The sequence below is a fragment of the Aricia agestis genome, chromosome 4 (genome assembly GCF_905147365.1).
Source record: "Aricia agestis chromosome 4, ilAriAges1.1, whole genome shotgun sequence".
In the NCBI taxonomy this organism is placed as follows: Eukaryota; Metazoa; Arthropoda; class Insecta; order Lepidoptera; family Lycaenidae; genus Aricia; species Aricia agestis.
In genome coordinates this window covers 9449994-9472763 of record NC_056409.1, presented here as the reverse complement: position 1 = coordinate 9472763, position 22770 = coordinate 9449994, and the positions used below count along the sequence as shown (strand labels likewise).

Below are 22770 nucleotides of genomic sequence, written 5' to 3'. Positions count from 1 at the left end.
AGTAAAATTATCGATCATGTTCGTAAATGCCAAGGCGTCGAGCGTGTCGAATGCTCGGTAAATAAAATTGTGTGGGTAAAAGTAAGTATATTCATTGTTCAACAAGAGCATACATTATGTTGGATGCACTTTGCGAACCCCCAGCAACCCGCCCTAAGCCAATAATGATAATAACGAGCGATAACGGTTTATTATTTAACGAGATATTAGTTGTCAAGCGGACAGTAAAACGGTCACCTGCTTGGGTAAAAAAACTAAAATGCATCGCTCTTTTTGTATGCCCTTCTGCGGTAGAGTTCTTCGATAAAAACTTTCAAACTTCCTAGCTCTAAACTGCTAGAAAAAAGACAGTAATACCTGTACCTGTGTAAACCCAATTTTTTGTTGAATAAAAGTTAACCTACGTGCTACAGGATAATTAAAATTTCGGTTTTGAAAACTACGGATTTCTCGGCAAAAAACGACACCAATGGATTATCTAGGTTATTGCGGTTTGCTTCGGCTCATAGTCTTGACTGTTAATACATTGTTAATATAACGCCGGCCATAAACGGACCGGCAAGATGCGGTTGCCGCGCGGCGATCTGCAGTTTCCATACTAAATCCATATCCGCAATACACGGACCGCTCGAGCAGTTCTTGAGCGGTCGGTGCAAATTTCAACGCTTTAGAGCAGTCGGTCCCAACTGCAACTTGCGGTCCGTCTATGGCCAGTATAAAAGCTCTTTAGTAATATTATTCCTTTTTCATTCCAGGTGTTGAAATACTGCGAGCACCTGCACGGGAAATGGTACTTCAGCGAGATCCGCGCCATCTTCTCCCGCCGCTACCTGCTGCAGAGCACAGCCATAGAGATGTTCCTGGCTAGCAGAAGTGAGTTACACATATTTTTTTTTTAATTCAAATCTCGCCAAACAATAATTGTTTTTAAAATACTTTAAGCGCTTTGAGTAATATGTAGATTAGAATTGTTGATTCCGGTGCATGTCGGATTTTACCATCGAAGTAATTATTGATTTATAGGCAGTACCGGTGGTAGGCATCATGTATACGTGGGAGAGCCATGCTTCGGCACGAATGGGCCGGCTCGACCGGATAAATACCACGTTCTCACAGAAAACCGGCGTGAAACAGCGCTTGCGCTGTGTTTCGCCGAGTGAGTGAGTTTACCGGAGGCCCAATCCCCTAACCCCTACCCTATTCCCTACCCTACCCTCAACTATTCCCTTCCCTTCCCTTCCCTACCCTCCCCTATTACCCTATTCCCTCTTAAAAGGTCGGCAACGCACTTGCAGCTCTTCTGATGCTGCGAGTGTCCATGGGCGATGGAAGTTGCTTTCCATCAGGTGACCCGTTTGCTCGTTTGCCCCCTTATTTCATTAAAAAAAAATGTAGACTTTCAGAGAACATTTGCAAAAATTTATTCTGAATAAAAAAAATTGAGTTTGAGTTTGAGTTGACGGGCCTACGTATATGGTCGAGTTGTCAATTCAATAAGTGCCTAAACACACTATGCCGAATTTCCGCGGCGGAAATTCGGCTTGATTCCACCTGCAAATTGCAATGTTTTTAAATTACCGATGACACACCATGCCGAAATTCCGTCACGTTATATTGTATGCGTTTGACATTGCTGACGTAATCATGCGGAATTTCCGCCGCGAAAATTCGGCATAGTGTGTTTAGTCGTGATCCGTCGGCTGGGTTTAATATAACGCGATCAAATTACGTAGGTCGGCTGTCTGCCTATGAACTAACTTCTCTGATAGTAGATTCTTGTCTTTGCGCAGAAGCACTACTTTTTCATTATTTGAGGAAGAAATAATTACATGGCTTTCTTAAAAAGATACACCAGGGGCGAGAGAAATTGAAAATAGGTATTCCACCCACCACTCCCACCGCAGAGCGCGATAGAGGCAACACGACAAAAGTTCTAATATAAGAACAGAAAATCTTCGATTCGTTGTTCGCTGATTCCTTCTCCAAAACTTAACCGATTTAAGAATTAAAACAAGGCTTGAGCTGTGTTCCTATGTTTTATTTTTTTTTGTATATTTTAGTCAGTTTGGTTTTCTGGGTGTTTGAACACAGAGGAAAATCTTGCCATTTTTTTGGGTTTTTGGACGTTCTTATCTTTTTTAATAATAAAATTATGAAAAAAAAGAAAACATAGGGACATGCTAATAGTGGCCATAGATATTCAGGAAAAAAAATCATCTACCGGCATTATCCAGGGAGGAAACAGGGGACAGCGTTTGTATGAAAAAACGGCGGTGTGGAATCCTCTTAAATAGGATCTATGATAGAAAGTATAAATAAATCTATTGAACTTAGCACTTCTGCTTAGGTTCAAAGTCAAGGTTACGTACTGCTTATTTTTGAAGTCAAAGAGCAAACTATTTATTCCTTGAAGGATACAACCGTACCCAGATTGTATTTTAAGTTCAATCAGTTTCAATATGTTGTCTTTTATGATATAATATTAAATAAAGAAAAAGTTACGAAAAATTAATGATTTATTTTTCACATTTCAGCGTCAATATTCTTCGCCTTCCCGGACCAGACCACGGTGAAGAAGGTTATAAAAGCCCTGCCCAGGGTCGGTGTGGGCATCAAGTACGGCATCCCGCAGACCAGGTCAGTGGTGTTGCAGCCATCTAGTTGATTGGCCAGCCAATTCGACGTCTAGGCCGTTCATGAGTTTCAAGAATGCGTGTATCACTGTCTAATAACTGTTGGTAAATGTTAGAAACAATATCTTTAATAGCATGTGATTTTTAATAAAATAGAAGTATTTTTTTTTATTAAATATATTCAATTGGCGGGCCAGTGTAACTACATGACTACGAAATTTGTTTTTGTTTATTAGAAATTGTATAGGATTTGGATCACCCCCGAAGTTTATAAGGCAAACGAGAACTATAAAAATATTAAAACCACGAGCAAGTTCCAGATTTCCTTACTATAATAACATAAATGTGCTGCCATCTATGATAAAGTAATTGAACTAATAAAAGGCTTTCAAGGTAAGGCAAAATGTAATCGCTAAAAGTATTCGATTTATTCAATAGATGGCGCTCGATGTTTGATTTTATTTTTATCCAATTGAACTACGAACTTGGCATAGATCCATTATTTTCATTGTTTCTGTTCAACATTTTGGTACTCGATACGAATTTAAATTGCTGAATACTCTACTATAAATAAAAAACTGTTGAGTGACATAAATCAAAGTACTTAATTATGAAATCGAAAAGGTAACAACAATCTATATTTTTAAAAAGACTTGTCTAATCGTTTCATAATAATGAACAATACAAACTTCTAATATTCTTGTTCACAATAGGCGTCGCAACGATTTTATCATTTCCACTCCGCTGGCAATAGGGAACAAGCTAAAAATAATACACTAGACAAAACAACATTAAAAACTTTTATTCACACAAAATAATAGTAACATTTTTCTTCAAAGGAAACAGAAATATCACCATAAACACTTTGTATATAAATATAGACTATAACACTTACTAAAATAATTTATGTCCCTAAATAAATTCAATGTTCTTTATTTAATTCTACTTTAGTAAGAAACCTTAAGTTTAATAAATGACGTTACCTGTACTAAGTTATCACAATGGAATGTGGTTTGTACTTATCGCGACAAAATCACACAGGTATAATACTGATCACATAACAATTATTGTAAAAACCCTTGGAGAAAATTAAATCATTGATAGATTTTTAAATTCTTCTAACGATGTCATAAAAACCATGTAATGTCTTTTAATCTCAATCAAATTCACAATTTTCCTGATTGTACACAATCATTGATGTAAAAAACAACAGTCAATTGCGTCATTACATTCCTCGAATCATTTCTCCAAACAAAAATATATCTAAACATTTAGTTAACATCACGTGTGCAGACTCCGTCACTCCCCCAATCTTACAAATGCAGCCACGACTAACACAAATATCACAATTCAAACATCAGACTTCAACATCTACTCCGTAACTTTCTCGCAGTACCTTTGCACCCACTGCTCGGCGAACGCTTTGTTCTTCTCCAAAGAAATGGTCGCTCCGGCGCTGTGCCGTCTCTGCACAGGTTTGCCCTCTATACTCACTCTCTTCACGTACCCCACTTCCGGGTCCGCATCCTTTTTCTCCTCGTCGAACTGTCTCATTATCTCGTTCAACGTCTTCCCCTTCGTTTCCGGCAAAAATAGAAGACAGTACGCGGCGCCGATGAGAGCACAGATACCGAACAGATATAAGGTCCCGTTGCTCGTTATGAAGTATTCCAGTCGAGGATACGTTTTGATGTTGAAGAATATAAGAATGTACGCGCAGCACGAGGTCGCTCCAGACATAACCCCCCTGATGTCCTGCGGGTACAGCTCCCCCGACATGATCCAGGGCAGCTGCAGAAACCCGACCATACTGAACGAAACGTGAAGTAAAATACACGCGAGTTTTATTATAGGAGGACCCTGGAGACTATCGCATATAGCGGCCCCGAGCATAGCTATACCGAGTAGCAGGCCAGAGACCGCTGCCAGCGTCTTCCTTCTAAAGCTGTTGATGAGGCAAGCCCCGACTGCTCCCATGAATACTCTGACGCCTCCGACGATAATGGAAGCTGTGAATTCGTTGACGCTGGTCCCGACCGATTTGAAGAAGTCTACTGCGTAGTACAAAATTACGTAAATTCCTGACATCTCTTGGAACAGAAAGAAAATTATAAGCAGCGCGAACGGTTTTAAAACACTTCGCCGCTTGAACAGGCCCATTTTCTGTTTGAAGCTCATGGATTCGTCCTCCAATTTTCGGTCCTTCGTGAACTCCATTAGCTCCTGCTGAGCGGTGTTGTTGTTTTGTCTCAGCCAGAACATCGCGCTATAAGCCTCCTTCATTTGCCCCTTCGAGGCGAGCCAGAGGGGTGATTCCGGGACAAAGTACATCAGGAAGGGGGTCAAAAGTGACACCCCGGCGCAGATTGCTGCCACTTTCCTCCAATGTATGAAGGCTCCCAGGGAATATATGACGAATATTCCTGTTGACACCAAACCGGGCCCTAACGCACTCAGGACCCCGCGTTTCTCCGGCGTTGTTATCTCAGCGACGTAGATGTAGGACGCTGTTGACATTCCTGAAAGCGAAATATAATGTTGAATTTCTCAGACATTAGAAAAATTGTAAAATAAAAAATAAAAATTAAATCGTACAATACAGTAAACGACAACAGAGCTTTAAGATGTTAATACTTGATTGTTTGCTTTTATTTTATTTTTGTCAAAATGGTAAAAATTACGAAACCATTGTGTAATTTTGCAAATTCGTAGATTCAAAATTATATTTGTCATTGTTTTCACGGGCGCAGAAAATTCCGTAATTTAACAATGATTATTAGACAAATCAAAATAACGTATGAGAATCGTTGTAACTACGGCAAGATTACGTCACCTCAAATAACATTAAGATACTTAAATAGAATTGACAAAAAATCTAAATGCTACAGTATTACCAGCGTCATCGTTTTGCACTCCCTAGTTCAAGCTGTGTGTAAAATATCATTTTGTGTTAGAAGTAAATATTTAAAAATAACTTAGTGTACTGTGTTCTAAATTAGCGTCAGAACCATGGGCGTACCAAGGGGTTCAGCCCCCCTCCCCCTGGATCGTGTTGACGTCCCTACTAAGTATATTATCTAGTACTTTTATCTATAAAAATAAAGAAAACGAATTTTTGCCATTTGTTTGCAATACAATAACTAAAAATTATTAATTTTTTATTTTTTATAAACACCTAGCTTATGAAAAATCTGATTTGCCCCCCCCTGGCCCAGAACCTGGGTAATTTGCCCCCCCCCCTGGCGACAGAACTTGGGTAATTTGCCCCCCCCCCTGGCGACAGAACTTGGGTAATTTGCCCACCCCCCCTGGCCTAGAACCTGGGTACGCCCATGGTCAGAACACTGGAAATTAAGTGCCAAATTTTATATCGAAAGTTTTTTTGATAGATTAATATGATTTGGACCAGACTTCTATTCAAGGTTTTAAAAAGTTGAGGCACTTAGGTGGGGTTCCACCAGGCACACTCTTCGCAAAACTTCGTTTTATAAAACTTAGTTCTCATTGAACGCGTTCACGCAGTGACGTAAATCTCGTTCTGTTCCAAATGAATTTCACAAACTTCTTTTGAACACGATTTATAAATCTAAGTTTACGTGACGTCACGCGATTATTTCACATGTTTTCTTTACTATGGAGCCTTATCACGTTAATTTAACAACAAAATAGCAAGAAACAATACTTAAACTAACCAAACGCATGTGTTTGACACATCTTGACATAATTGCTTACCGATAGTAAATCCTGTTATAAACCGTCCCACGCATAGGAAGACGTACGTCTCCGAGAATGCTATCACCAGCCAGCCTATAAGATTGGGCAGCACTATGGACTGCAGCAGCAGACGTCTGCCGACAGCGTCCACCATCATGCCACCCAGAAGAGCTCCGATTGGGTTCGATATCACACCCAAACTCGCTGGAGAAATTAATGAAGTTCATCATAATCTTAATAATATGTTGTAGAGACAGTTTTCTCTAAACACTTTAAAATGGAATGCTTTTTTTGTTGTTCGTTGGGACTTCAATATGCCCATTATTACTGGGCACTGTTTCCTCATTTTATTATAAAGAAGACCCTTTTGTTTTTTAGGGTTTTATCTGTGGTGTAACATAATTACAAAATTATTGTGTTGACTTGAATGTATGTTTTCAATTGCTGCAGGGATATTGTTTGGTTCTATTATTATTTTTGCTAATTATTCATCTATACCTTGCTCGTTCCCTTCACCTAACCCCCGGCCTAACAGAAACGTGCCTGCTCATACTTTGTTCGTGATCACGCCCTTATCTGCTCTAGCACGACCGCTGTATTTGCTCTACACAATAAACTGTAAACAGATACTATCTTGTGTACACAGGCCTTGATATCGATATTTGTTTATTTTTCCACTTTCAGCAATCAGAGCATTTTAATGATAGCTAAATCTCTGTTCTGATTACTCATGATTGTATAGAAGCTAAACGATATTTTTATTTTTTGTATGTTTTAACATAACTTTGAATAAAGAATTGGTGCAACTTCCATGACTAGTCTTTATGCTACAAGTATCTTAATGTTTAGTTTACCAAAAAACAGAACGGGAATAAAGCAATTGAAAAAAATGTCTAACTTAGTCGTACTATGACGTTATATTATTGGATGTGTGATAATAATAAGTTGGGACCTTGACAAGAGCAAAGATACATCCACAGATACAGTGCATACATGTTGTATACAAATGATATCAATTAAATATAATATCATATTATTAAAATTGTAATACAATTTTTGTTTATCTGCTCATCAGACTAAACTTTTATGTTACAACTTACAACAAAGACGCAGAAATGAAATAGTATGTAACATATTATATGCAGTACGTTAACATATTAAATTACATCAAGTATCGTGTTACCTATTCTAGTAATATTTTTTCCATGATGTCGCTAGCTATGTACCTAGGTGTTAGTGTCAATAATTCTCAACTAATTATGAAGTTGGCAAACTTCAAGCACATTTTCAGTAAAGACTGAAAATGTGCTTGAAGTTTGCAAACTTCAAGCACATTTTCATAAAGATGAAGAAACAAACATAACCTTCCTCTTGAATCAATCAAGGTATCTATTAAAAATGCCTGAAAATTTGTTGCTTAGTTTTAAAGATCTAAACATTAATATGTTTCTCCTTCTGTCTGTTCTTCTCGCTGGCCTACCCTTAATAGGGACAGACAGCGGAAAGCAACTTTGTTATATTACTAGCGACCCGCCCCGGCGTCGCACGGGTATAAAATATATAGCCACTGAAAAAATGATTAAAATCGATAGCCTATGATCCTTCACGTGGTCTACTTCTTATCTGTGCCAAATAACATAAAAATTGCTCCAGTAGTTCGCGAGATAAGCCCTTTCAAATAATTTCCCCCGTTTTTTCCACATTCTCCTATTAGTCTTAGCGTGATAAAATATAGCCTATAGCCTTTCTCATTAAATGAGATCAATTAAATATAATATCATATTATTAAATCTTACACTGAAATAATTTTTCAAATCGGACCAGTAGTTCCTGAGATTAGCGCGTTCAAGTTAGCCCTTTCAAATAATTTTCCCCGTTTTTTCCACACTTTCCTCTATTTCTTCGCTCATATTAGTCTTAGCGTGATAAAATATAGCCTATAGCCTTCCTCGATAAATGGGCTATCTAACACTGAAAGAATCATCAAAGTCCATTGCGTAGTTTTAAAGATTACAGGGAACAAAGGGACATGAGGGAAAAAATGTTTGTTATATTATATGTATAGTATAAAATGACTTACCTATCCATGAGGTCTGCTCGTACGTGATGGCGGGGTGCTCGTGCGTGTACTGGGGCAGCAGAACTGCTGAGAAGCCCTGACAGAAGCCCACCGATATGTTGATCGACTGGGCGGCAAGCGCTGCGAGCACCTGAAACGCGTCACAAACTATAATATAGTACTATTTAACAAGTAGTAAAGAGGAGAAAAGCTGTCCTAAAGCTGAGCTTTTACGAGACTAATGCCTGTTTTCACCTACGGTCTCCTAACGCTAAGTGTTCTCTAGCGATCTTTGCGGGTCAAATATCTCTTAAAACAAACACATTTAAAAAAAAGTAATATTTTGCAAAAGTTCTTACGCCGTAAGGACGAACGTGACACACAAAAATTCGTGAAATCCTGAAGGATATGTACCCTTAATGGCCGCTAGGAGACCACTTAGCGTTAGGAGGCGGTTGGTGAAAACAAGCACTAGTGCCTGTTTTCACCAAAAAAGTTGTGAATAGCCTATTCAGCACTTTATCAGAAAGTGATGAAACGGGCCCTTAAAGTAATAATATTATTCATGCCAATTTTCATTAAAATTTGTTTTGGCGTGAAGATGTTACAGAAATACAGAAGAAGGTATAGACGTACTTTCGCATTTATAGAATAGATTGTTCACGCAACCCACTTGAATACTGGTACCAGGTGTACCAGGAATACATAAGAGCCAGATTTTTCGAGTATCAAGCTGACGTCAGAGAATTCGATCAAAGTAGCTATAATATATAAACAATATTTTAAGAACTGACTTTTACGTTCACCACAGGACATAAGAGTACATGAGAAAACTCCTTAATTTGGTTGAGAAAAGGTTGAAATTAGCATTATTTACAAGTCATTGTTATTAATTTTAATAACCTTTTAATTCTGTTAACGTATCACAATAATTATAATCGTTACAAATATTAAATAACATTCTAGAACATTGATAATTGTTCTTTGGTCTCGTACGTCAAATGTTCTCTCATAATAAAATGCTCGTAATTCGTTACAGAAATATTTTGCTGAGTCTTTTGACGACCTCTGTGGCTCAGTTGGTGGGCTGTTGATAGCTCAAGCCGGGGGTCGCGGGTTCGAATCCCGCCGACGGAAAAAATAGTTTTCAAAGTTCCTGGGTCATGGATGTGTATTAAATATGTGTATCATATAATAAAAATCTTAAATATGTGTATAGTATAAAAGTATTAAATATATTTCAGTTGTCTGGTAACCCGTAACACAAGTCCTTCAGGTACTTAGCACGGGGCCAGACTGACGTGGTGTGAAGCGTCCATAGATATTAGATTAGTCTACATAGTCGACGTCGGCTCTGTAAGTGCATTGACACGTGGAGCAGTGCCAATTTTTGTAGTAAACAGTAAACAGATCGACTCATATAGTTTGGTACTATCGTAAGGACAGGCTCTCTCTGTTAGTAAAAATCCCCCAACATGAATATTTTCTAAAGTCAGAATGAGAAAAAATTACTATGAGAATATTCAAATTTCAAACACACTGAACTGAAACTAAGCAACCAAATAAACGCGAACATTGATAAGACCACGTCACGTTATTAAAGATAATATCATTATTAAGGCCATCCCCCTGAGCAAACGACCTTGACCATTCATTTGCCGCGTTGCCGAGATCGCACCAAAATCCTATTTTTTTTTACTTATCTTAGTTCAAAATTGACCTAAAAAAATTCAAACGGCAAATATGTAGTCAATGAAATTGTCGATCTATTGGCGTGTGTTTCAAATAAACGTAATTTGTAAATACTAAGGAGGTACTGAATGTATGCTTGAATTTAAATAAATTGGTTTTACTTTGGAAGCTGATATCATGAGTATAATAAACAAAAATAGGAAATTAATAACGGATAAAGGAATGTTCATATTATGCTGAAGATTATTGCTTTATTTTTATTATAATTTCGTAGCTTTCAAATTATGAGTTAATCAGACTCTAAAAACGGTAAATTACGGCATCTCCGTAGGGGGAGCGTCTTAAGCTGAACATGCAGCAAATTAGTGAATTTTACTTTCCCAAAATTTGAGGTTTCTTGCAAGTCTAACAACAGATAGGAACGAATAGCATGTTATCGTATACGTCTGCCTATTGCGAATAACCGTAGCAATCGTTTGCAGGGATATCTTAACTGTGGTTGTGCTATCGCAAAATGCTGCGAAGGGCTCGTCCTTATTCTTAATTTCGAAATCTTTAGGTAAACATAGGAAATTGGCTGGCTAGAACAACGTGAGGCGATGTGGGCGACTCACGTGTCGACTAATGTGATGTCAACAGCGGCATTATCTCGGGAGCCCAGTCGTGAAATTACTGTATATCTCGTCGCCTAATCGAATCCACGTCACATCTAATTGATATTTTATTCGACCGCGCTAATGAGAGTGATTGTCTGTAATTGTCCGCTTATCTGTGTTATTAAATATAGACCACAGATAATTTTATCAACAACCTCTATTATTAATATTCCTTCTAATTTCTTAAATTGGTTTCCGATACTATTATCAGTGTTATGTTTATTTTCCTCAGTCTTGTTTCCACTTGTTACTTATTATACTGATTACCTTTGACTTGATAGATAGCAGTAGATAGCTTTATGCTACAACGAAGATATAGGTTGTAGTTATATTTAAATAATTTCTTGTTACTAAAGTATTTTTTTAAGTTTGCTCCTATGCATTGTAAATCTTGGACGCATCACGCAAGTAGTTTAAAAAGCGTATCTTATTATATCTTAAGTATTATAATAGGACTATAAAATATTTGTTAGCGTAGCTTCTTATTATCTTATTATAAAACGATATAATGAAACAATAATATGTAATGACGCAGGATTGCAAAAAACCAACCAAATAATGAAATATTATCCTTTTGCAAGATGGCACTGGCAACATTTGTCGCAACTCACGAGGATTTTCGCAAAGACAATGGCGGATTACCGAGTAGATATAGAAATTGTCCTGATAAAAAGCACAATCGTGGTACATATTATGTCGTTTATGTGTAATGAACCCGTGTAACGAGCGGAACGCCGACTCAATATGATTATCCGATGTTGCCAGATAAACAGTGATTATGCGCCGTGATGCGCGGAATATGCCGATTGTCGGCCAATTCCTACAATGTGGCTAAATCAACACCAATCAGTTTCGAGGAAAATTGAAATATAAACAGTTTAGCGTAATAGATTTTTTGGGCCATGAATATATGTTTAAGTACTATAATATTTTACGAACGGATATAGTATACATCGGTTCATGGTATATTAATGTTTTTTTTTTTTATAATTTAAGACAGTAGTTTATAATACAATGTGTCCCAACACCAGTGTCCGATCCTATGTTATGATGTATGGCATATTTTATAAAATAAAAATTGCCCGGCATTTTCATGATTTTGTTGCCCAGCAACTGAATGTAACACAAAAGTTTTATAGTATATCTGTTAGTTTTCTTAATTTCGGCATAACGTACCCATACACAGTAACAGAAACAGAAATAGCCTGACTTATGTTATGATTAGGTATATGTTGAGATAAAGCACAACTATGATAAGGTTGCTAACTATATTTATATATTGTATGTACCTACTTGAGTACTTGCGATGCTCTAGTAGATACCGATACTACTAAGGAATAATATAATATTAAAAAAAATACCTTCTTCTTTTTTCGAAACTCGGTTAATATACTTGAAAGCCACAACAATCTTCATGCTAGTGTAGTGTGTAACATGTAAGGAATATAATACATGAGTTGTTCACTTTTCATAATATTATGTAATATTATATTTTTTGTTTATTTTTGTATCATAAATCACGAAAGGGCGATGCTCGATAGCAGCAATAGCAGAATCGTAAAAGATAAAATCAATAAATCAAAATTAGATCAAATTACATAAGGATAACTATAGAAGTCCCAGAATACTCGAATATTCTAAAATTCTAGATAAAGTCATGACTATCGGCTATGTCAGGGCCGTCTCATGCTCTTGCACATGTACTGGTACCTTCTATTGGCCACCATCGACCTAGGAGCCCTTTACGTCGACCTAGATTAAATTAAGGTCACACAAACACTTGTGCTTCTATTATGTTAGTGCCAAAGTACCAAGATTGCTAACCATAAACTTGTAAAATTGATTGATTTGCAGAATGACTTGACAAGCGAAAAAATTTTTTACGATTGAGGAAAACCTTGTACTTATAGCAGTTATTGTCACCGATTTCAAAGCTATTAGGAAAGTATGTAGAAAGTTCATAGTAAGTTTATGAAATCTAAAAAAAAACAAATAAAACATTAAGGGCCTGTTTCACCACTTCCTGATAAGGCTATCCACCAATTAACTTGACAGATCAAGTATGGAGAATCTGTCAAAAAAGTTGTGAATAGCCTATTAGGCACTTTATCAGAAAGTGGTGAAACAGGCCGTAAGTGTCCAAACACACTATGCCGAATTTCCGCGGCGGAAGTTCGGCTTGATTCCGCCTGCAATGTATTTTAAATTACCGATGACACACCATGCCGAAATTCCGTCGCGTTATATTGTATGCGTTTGACATTGCTGACGTAATCATGCGGAATTTCCGCCGCGGAAATTCGGCATAGCATGTGTAGGACACTTAAGTAGGTACACGATTCATACAGATATTGTTGTAAAGAGTCATTTTAAAGGACAATAAACTTAGGCATTTAATTACAGGAAACATCATCGGCTAATCACACAAGTATGTGATTTAAATTGCCATAATAAATTAGTCGTGATCGTTCGGAGGAAAAGCGGGTAGTACGTAGTAGACATTTATAACACAGGCGGAAGTCCCAAGTCGGAAGGACTTGCAGAATTCCGTCAACAACCTACGACCTTGCTTTCATCTCTTGCTGATCGCATACAAGTAGTCTAAAAAAAACGATAACGTTACTACTTACTAACGCCCGGGTAACATACCTATTTATTGTCAGATTACGACGTCTAGGCTGTGGCCTAGGTTACGACGGCAACTCCGTTACGCCTAAATCGTTTATCACGCGGGAACCGTACATTTTTCCGGGATAAAATGTATCCTATGTCCTTTCCCGGGATTCGAAGTATCTAGATCTATACCGAATTTCAGTAAAATCGTTTCTGCGGTTTTGGTGTGGAGAGGTAACAGACAGACAACAGACAAACCGACAGACACACTTTCACATTTATTATATTATGTCTGAATCTATCTGTCTCTTCTTTTGCTGAAAACTGCTTTAAGAATCCATTAAATTGGTAATCGATCTAACACCCGCATCTATAGAGTTTAAATAATGACTATTATTTACTTAAGGTGACGCCTCGTTAAAGTAAAAAACCGTGTTGGATATGTTTTAGATTGCTTTTTTCTATGATGCCTCTCATAGTAAACAAGCAATAGAACAGCAAAAAATGGAAAGGGCGTAATCGACAAAATGATTTTTGTCGCGTAATTCAAAACCCATAAATACATTTCATATAAGCTATGGGCAAATTAAAGTGTATGCTTGAACCAATTTATGTACAAAGCAAGCTTAGATCACTCTCCTCTGTTGGCAAAATAGGAATCCCTTTTTTACAGAGGTCTTTTTGATTGATTATTCTGTGTTATAAAAGTTGACCAATCGTGTTATGCTGACAATGAACTTTAATTTCTTAGCTTTAGTCATTGCTAAGAAAAATCGATATCGCTACAGCCAAATTATCAAGGAGTAACTTCAATTTCATGAAGATAGAAAAACCCTTCATTAAAGTACCCATTAAAATATATGTTTTGTGTATGAGTGCAGCAGTAAAGCTTTTAAGCTTCCCCTCTAAAGTTCAGTCTACTACTACATAATAATCATTATTTAATGTAATTTATTTTATTAATAGCACATCAATTATGTTAAATTACCGTACGTTTAAATCAAAAACGTAAAATTATTGTACTGGTAATTATTCAAGTAGGTATACTATTTATTAACACACTAGGTAAGCCGTAAGAAGCCAACTGTATAAATTACATTTAATTTTAAATTATATTACATCATGTTAACTAATATACCTAACCATAAATATTTTCAAAGCATATTATCGTGGAAATATCTTCGGATAATAAGGTTATTTTGCTCAGCGCAATAGGTAATATAATAATACCTAAACTGTATCATTAAAACTAATAATTTCAAACAACTTAAAATTCGATAATATTTAGTGCAAATAGGGTCTACTCTAGATGTTGGTCTCATCGTCCACGCGAAAAATATACCATCCTCATTAACTTGTAAGTCTGATTCACAAGTGCCATTTTCCTCAAAACCTGATCTCATGCACCGAAAATTATGATTTTGGTCTCATTCGATTCGGAATACCATCTAGAACATTCTATCAAAATTACAAGAGGGGCTGAAAAGAAAATGCAAAAGTTATAAATAATTGAGTGAACATAAAAAGAAGGGTTTGGTTTTTTTTAAATATTTCGAAAACTATTTGAGATAATCAAAATTTAAAAATAGATCCTTAAAGAGCAGGAAATTTCCTAAAAAAAGTCAGATCCTGGAACCTTATCAACAATCCTTATAACTTTAATTGAGCGGCGATAGTAACAGTAAAAACAATAATTCGTCAATAAACAATAATCCGTCAACAAAAATAAATTAACACAATTTGTTTGATTGATAACAATCAAACAAATTGTGTCTACTTTGTACCCAAATTTTTTATTCCTTAATATTAATATTAAAATATTTTAGGTGATTAATCACCTAAAATATTTTTTTAGTTCACGTAGCATATTGCGGCAAATCACACGAAACCCGATCCACGCGTTTTCACCGTTACTTTCGCAGCTCAATTAAAGCTATAAGGATTATTGATAAAATTCCAGGATCTAGGATTTATTGAGGAAATTTCCTGTTTTTAAGGATCTATTTTCAAATTTTGATTATCTCAAATAGTTTTCGAAATATTAAAAAAAATCAAACCCTTCTTTTTGTGTTTACCTAATTGTTTATAACATTTGCATTTTTTTCAGCCCTTTTTGGAATTTGGATAGAATATTCTAGATGGTATTCCGAATCTAATGAGACCAAAATCATAATTTTCAGTGCATGAGATCAGGTTTTGACGAAAATGGCACTTGTTAACCAGAGTATTGATGAGTGACAGTCTTCCACCGTGCGATTTTTGCGTAACTTTCTACCGCGCACCGTAAAACTCTGGAATGAACTGCCACCAGAAGTATTTCGGACCTATACGACCTGCAAACCTTCAAGAAGAGAGCGTACTCCCTCTTAAAAGGCCGGCAACGCACCTGCAGCTCTTCTAATGTTGCGAGTGACCATGGGCGACGGTAGTTGCTTTCTATCAGGTGACCCGTTAGCTCGTTTGCCCCCTTATTTTATAATAAAATATTTCAAAATTCAAAATTTTTTGAGAAATAAATAGAACTAGAGTTCGCCCAATGGTCGAAATTCGACCTTAGTTTCAACGACACTAGGACTTTTACTACCTATATTTTGTAAAAAAATATTGACTATCATATTTTTTTCAAATCTTGTCTCTGGGACTTAGCTGATCTCAGACTGGCCGTGTAAGCATTGTCTAATAGTAATCTAAGATTCAATAAAAAAAACTATAATCCGTTTTCAATTTGTCACCTTGTTGTCAACAGACTTCAACCATAAATAAAAGAGTATAATTCGTATGTATAGGCTTGTCACTCAAAAATCTGTCATTTTTTCTAGTGTGTGTGTTGTAGTGTATGTAATGTTTTGTTTGTTAAAAAAATGTATGATAATAGCATAATTTTAAAATGATATTAGTTCGATGCACTCCTTCACCATATAAACTACAACTGTGCAAAATTTCATTCACCTACGTTTCCCCATTTTTCGTCAAAAGGTATACAAAGTTTTTGGCTCACGTATTAATGTATAGATATTTGAAAAAAAAATATATTGGTAAAGTAACGCCATTTACGTCAGTGAACCTCTGATGTCCAAATGAGTCGAAGCAAAACCAAATTTGGGCCCATTCATGTAAACACGCTTTTTGCCTTTCTCTCGGTCTTTTGTGAGATCACTAGCTCTGAATTTATAAAATCTATAGGGGGCCTATAGGGGCGGCAGCGTCCATTGAGGGCCTTCAGATTACGTAAATTGTGGAAATAAAGTGGCCTACTCTCATATAAAATATAAATTCGGCACTGGCGATATCTATAATATAATAATATTATACGTCTTTTGTGGCATACATTTAATAGTTACTAGAGATCGCCCAATGGTCGAAATTCGACCTTACTTGCAACGACATCGACATTAGGACTACTAAGTACCTATTTGTAATAAAGAAATATAGACTTCATCATAGTTTTTTTCCAATTCTTGTCTCTGGGACTCAGCTGATCTCAGACTGGCCGTTTAAGCATTGTCTTATAGTATCTTAAATTAAATAAAAACACAATATTCCATTTTCAATTTGTCAACTTGTTGTCAACAGACTTCAACCATAAATAAAAGAGTATAATTCGTATGTATGGCTTGTCACTCAAAAATCTGTCATCTTTTTAGTAGTAGTGTCGTAGTGTGTGTAACGTTTTATTTGTTAAAAATATATATTATGATAAAAGCATAATTTTAAAATAATATTGGCTCGATGCACTCCTTCTCCATATATACTATAACTGTGCGAAATTTCATGCACCTACGTTTCCCCGGTTTTCGTAAAAAGGGTTACAAAGTTTTTCTCTCACGTATTAATATATAGATTATATTATTAGCGCAATAGATACGCGTTAATATTATATTCGATTTGATACACAACACCTTATTTCATGTACACAATTAAGTATGGCCGTTATAGCTACAAAACTTTAGGTATCCATTTGCGGAAAAACATATTTAAAAATCTAAACATTCTAGAACTCCTATAACATAATACAAGAATATGTTATGCAATATAAATAACCTTTGCAAAATATTATGCGGATATAATACTATATTAGAATGTATTTGGGATCAAAAATAAGTAGTCCTGTTCGACTACCTACTACTATGATAAATCGATAACATCAGTCCGAATTTATTCTAAACAATCGATTGAGATGTTTTATGACTATACCTACTTAATTCATATTCTGTATTTTAGACAAGGACATTTAATTTTTATTTAATTTTAAGACAATTAGATAAAAACCACAGACATAGATCAAGATGGATACCGCATGTCGCTCCGTTTGTATGAAAACGAGCGTGTCACTTTTTTCCTACCTACTGTGACGTACCGATGATAAGAATCGTGTCCATTAACTTGGCCAACGTTTCTATTTGAATTTCTACAGCTCAATAGGGCACTTTTAGGCATTTAGGCATTTTTAAAATTCCGTTCCGATCCGTCCGATTCTGATAGCAGACTAAAGAACAGCCTTTCGAAAGACGAGCATTGCTCGTCGTTTGGGAACGCGATATGCCACGTGAAGTACATACACATGCGGCATCTATCTTGATCTATGTCTGTGGTAACAACAGAGCAACGCGCAACGTTCTGACTTCTGATAAACATACCGTGTGAAGTAAATAATTCGTCAGCAATATGCTTCAACTTTTTTATGATGATGAACAAAATAGAGCTATCTACTTATTCAAAAGCTTTAGTACTAACGTTATAAATACTCTACAATTTTATTTATAATATATTTTTTGATTATTCTGTACCATAATACAAGCAGAAACATTATGTCAACACTCATTAATTTCCTCTCAAAATAAACTCTACATTTCTATAGTCCATATTTAAAACCTTACTAGGTACTGAAACTATAGATAGCTAAATTGAATAAGTAAACAATTTCTACATTTTCTTTAATATGACTAACTAAACTTATACGAAAAAAAAACATATGGAAATGTTTGTTTATGCGCATGCGGCGCGGGCGGCGCGGCGCGGCGGGGCGGGCGGCATTGACTCGTGCGCGCGGTTCAAGTTCAATACCGCTCGCGCTTGACCGCGCGCTTCCGCACTCGCAACCTTCCCAAACTACATTGCCCTCTACACTCTACAGTTTCCGTACGTTCGGAAAAAGCCGGACATACTTAGGTCCTTATTTTCTTAAGAGTACGATTTTTTTTTAAACAGTAATAATTGTTTGATTTACAGACTCAACTTAGAGAATCCAGGCGTTTCAACAAAGCCGAACATTTTTAATTGAGATTTTTAAGTTCTAGCATGGCATTTCCACACGTCCAATAGATTTACCACTAAATTAGATAACATTTCAATTCTCATGTAAATACAATTTATAAATTAAGTTTATTTAAATTACGTAATCTTATTTTATTACATCAAAATGACATAATGTTCTTTAATGGCCTCTAATTAATTTCGAGTTCGAATAAAAAGCACGTGAGATATCAATAAATGCGAATTCTTAATCAAACTGTTTAAGAATTTGCATTAGATTTAAATAGACTGTATAATATATATATATATATATATATATATATATATATATATATATATATATATATATATATATATATATATATATATATATATATATATATATATATATATATTACATATTATTTAATTAAGAATAAATAATCTTCATATAGACTGGAAAACGCGTAGATCGAGTGTACACTATATCTACGCGTTTTCCAAGTTCCGTTAAGATATTATGGCGGCTCTCGACATAGGCGAACGCGTTGGCCAACGCGTCTGCAGACGCGTTGGCCCAATGTGTAGAACGGGCGTTCGCGCGTTGGCCAACGTCTAAATACCTACGGCCAACGCGCGAACGCCCGTTCTACACATTGGGCCAACGCGTCTGCAGACGCGTTGGCCAACGCGTTCGCCTATGTCGAGAGCCGCCATTAGAATGTGTTATACATACATTCTAATATCTTCTGTAACGTAATATTTTATCATAGAATTGAATTAATATTAATAATTTTAAATGTTACTTGTCCAATAGGTTAATGGCTTATTTGAGATGAACCTTGGACAAATAGGATTATTTCGCGATATCTGCTTTACAATTATTAAAGGCCATAAAAGTTAATTAATGAAATGAACTGGATGTACTATTGGTAACTGGATTGGAATAATGTAAACCGGCCATTATGTCATCCGAATGTAGATATTTTCAGTGTCATCTGCTCAACCAGTTTTATGATTGCGGAAGCTCTTTTATTATTGAATATCAATTAAAAATATTTAAATACTTTCAATGATGTTTCAATTGTCTTCCACGACATGGTAACGCTACATTGTAGGCCGAACCACAGAATATATTATACTAGCTGTTGCCCGCGACTTCGTCCGCGTGGACTTCAGTTTATAGCGCGCGATGTCAACAAAATTGAAAGTAAATAAAAAACCCTGGTACCCCTTAAATCAAAAAAGCTGTGCAGTGTGCACATCATATTTCATTTTTTAAATAAACTTTATATTTTATGCCAAATTTTAAAGCTTATTTAGCCCCCCAATTATACAACTTTACCCATAAACTAATTTATCATTGATAAGTTTAAGGTTACTTCACTGTATAGATAAAGTACTGAGTTATTTAATAATGTAGAAGAGAAATAACAATCGAAAAAATCAAAACTCGAATAGAAGATGATACCACGTCTTATAGAAAGACCTTTGAGCAAGCGTCAGCGCGATGTAGGAGACGCACGGCGCCATCTATTATGAATTTTTGGAACTAACTTAATTTGAACAAATTTACGCATTTTCACCCTCTTACAACCCTTTTTCTAGTAAAAAAGTAGCCTATGTCCTTTCTCAGGCTTTAGACTATCTGTATACAAAATTTCATTACAATCGGTTCTGTACTTTTGGCGTGAAAGCGAAACAGACAGACAGAGATACTTTCGCATTTAAAATATTAGTATAGATATAGATTCGTAGTACCAAACGAGTGGCCCACAGAGAACAGAGAACAAAGTGGCCGAACCAAAGTTTTTATGCCACTTTTCCATAGACTTGAAATTATGTGATGTACTCCCTGCATTTGTTGCATCAGATACATTATCATAAATATTGAACTTCAATTACGGCTATTATCTTAAACTCTTCCTCGTCATAAAGTAGATTATGGTTATAAAAAGACTACAACGTTTTGCTCTTGTTTAATAATTGATTTACGGTAAACTGTTATGATTTGTTAAGGTAATACTTATCATTGTATTACAGCTAAACGAATTAATGCACCAAGATTAGGAGACGCATAAAATGTTGCTAGCGTAAGATTAAAATCCTTTTATTTAGCTAATCATCTTATTACTTATCTACACAGATTTGTTCATTTTTAATGGTCGATAAATTTATCTTGGTCACATCTGAAGGCTTTTCGCTGTGCATTATTTCTAAGATTCACTAGCTAGGTACCTTCTGTAACATAAAATGTTTAATAGGTGTTATATCACATAACACATTTAAATAATATGTTAATTGTTATGACAGTATTTTTTCAGCGGGAAATAAACTTTATTAAATTATGATAAATATTAAATATCATATTGAATAGTACCTACTTAATCACAGTGTTAGGCAGAGTTTACAGTTTATTTTTTACATTATTTTTATTGTACAAAATAAATTAATCAAACTATGTAAACTAAGCTTTTTTAAGCTTATATTTTACAAGTGTAGTTATGTCTATTGTGGTTTGATGTTATCGATTTTGATTATTATGTATTATGTATTATTGTTAAATTTTGTTTACGACAGTTAATTATTGTTTTCTTCCTTGTTATGTAAATACATTATTTGATATGAATTATAATACGTCCTACTTTAAAAATAAACAAAATTGATGTAAGATAACTTGACAATTTTCGACAAATTTATTAATATATTGTGCTTCCTGCTAGGTGCTTTGTTTGCCTAAACCTAAAGATCTTTGTACAACAGCCTTTGATATTTACTGCTCATATTCCACAATGTTATAACTTTTGTTTTAAAACAATTTGAAATGACTACAGTCTCTATTCTAGGCTATAGTATATCTCATAGAGTAATATATATTTTACTCTATGAGATTTAATTATCATGCCTCACGAACATCAAGATATTGAACCGGGCAAGACCATACTTTACGTATTATTTCCTTCTTAGAATACATAAAAATATTTATTATACATAATATAATGAGTCATGTAACTGATATTATGTGGTTGTATAGTAACATGTAAATAGTATTGCTTGCGATGCTAATTGTAGGCGCCTTTGATTGATCTCATAAACTTTATGATTTATGGCTGTCTATTATGCGCCTTCTAAGCGGTTACGAACGAAACGAGGGGTATATCGAAACTCATATTATGAATGCGAAAGTGTATCTATATGTTTGTCTGTTACCTAAACCGCTAAACCGATTTTGTTGAAATTTGGTATGGAGATACTTTGAGTCCCGGGAAAGGAGATTAGAGATATAGGAGGGTTTTTATCCCGGATAAATGTTCGGTTCCCGCGCCATAAAATTTTGATGCAACAAAGTTCATCTTGTTCGTCTATAATTGTCCAATGTCCATGATCGACATCAGTTGTACCTGCAAATAGTTTAATACCATTGTGGCCCAACGTTAATTTAGCACTTCGACCGCACGACGAAAAGGCACATCTACGCTTGTATTAGACCATTATAGGGCAACAAGGAGTGGATAAGAAGTCCTGAAATCTATGTCAATTGTCAATACAAGATATTCGTCCACCGTCGTTCGTATCAGTTTAGAATTACATAAAAATGCGTGACTAATGAAGCTGCAGGGGGTTATATCAGTGGTCGACGTGCTTCTGTTGTCACGCTATGTATCACTGGGTATTTTTCCTTTGAACAATTACGCGTTTATTTGCTTATGAATTTACTAATCAAGCAGTCACGCGCCAAATTTGATTTTAGATTTTTAGTTCACCAAATGAAAAAAATAAATGTTTGATATCCTCTAATTCTGTAGTAGCACCTCGCTTATCAAAGCTTTATTAAAAAATAATGTGATTTTTTTGCTAGTTGCTAATGTTTCAAAGGGATATTCACCATGTAAAGATCGCCATATCGCCAGACTTTCCAAAATCCCTTGATGCTCGCGAGCATGTTCGCGCGCCGCTCGCCGTACCGCGCCGCTGCGACTCGCCTGAAACAAATCACAATTTACATGTTTGGTAACCATAAAAATATGATAAAAGAGATCATGCTAAAAGAGTTTCGGATCTCAAAAAGCAAACTCAATTATTAAAAAGATTTCAGAAGAATACCAAAAATTAAAAAAGGCAAGAATAAAGGCTCTTTTATAGGGATAATAGGAATTATAACGTATTAATA

At 35.6% G+C, this 22770-nt stretch overlaps 2 protein-coding genes across 7 annotated transcripts in view; one reads left to right on the top strand and one right to left on the bottom strand.

The window, feature by feature from the left end:
• LOC121725862 (neurobeachin) overlaps positions 1-22770 on the top strand; it is a 385885-nt gene that overhangs the window by 315914 nt on the left and 47201 nt on the right. For all 4 annotated transcript variants that reach the window (XM_042113000.1, XM_042113002.1, XM_042113001.1 and 1 more), the window contains 2 exons: positions 756-873; positions 2535-2637. In XM_042113000.1, the coding sequence (XP_041968934.1) occupies positions 756-873; positions 2535-2637 (221 nt within the window). The remainder of the gene's footprint in view (positions 1-755; positions 874-2534; positions 2638-22770) is intronic.
• LOC121725865 (facilitated trehalose transporter Tret1-2 homolog) overlaps positions 3417-22770 on the bottom strand; it is a 49549-nt gene continuing 30195 nt past the window's right edge. For all 3 annotated transcript variants that reach the window (XM_042113008.1, XM_042113010.1, XM_042113009.1), the window contains exons 2-5: positions 22486-22582; positions 8428-8557; positions 6366-6551; positions 3417-5152 (exon numbers count right to left, since the gene is read on the bottom strand). In XM_042113008.1, coding sequence (XP_041968942.1) covers positions 4005-5152; positions 6366-6551; positions 8428-8557; positions 22486-22582 — 1561 coding nt within the window. In that variant the 3' untranslated portion in view covers positions 3417-4004. The remainder of the gene's footprint in view (positions 5153-6365; positions 6552-8427; positions 8558-22485; positions 22583-22770) is intronic.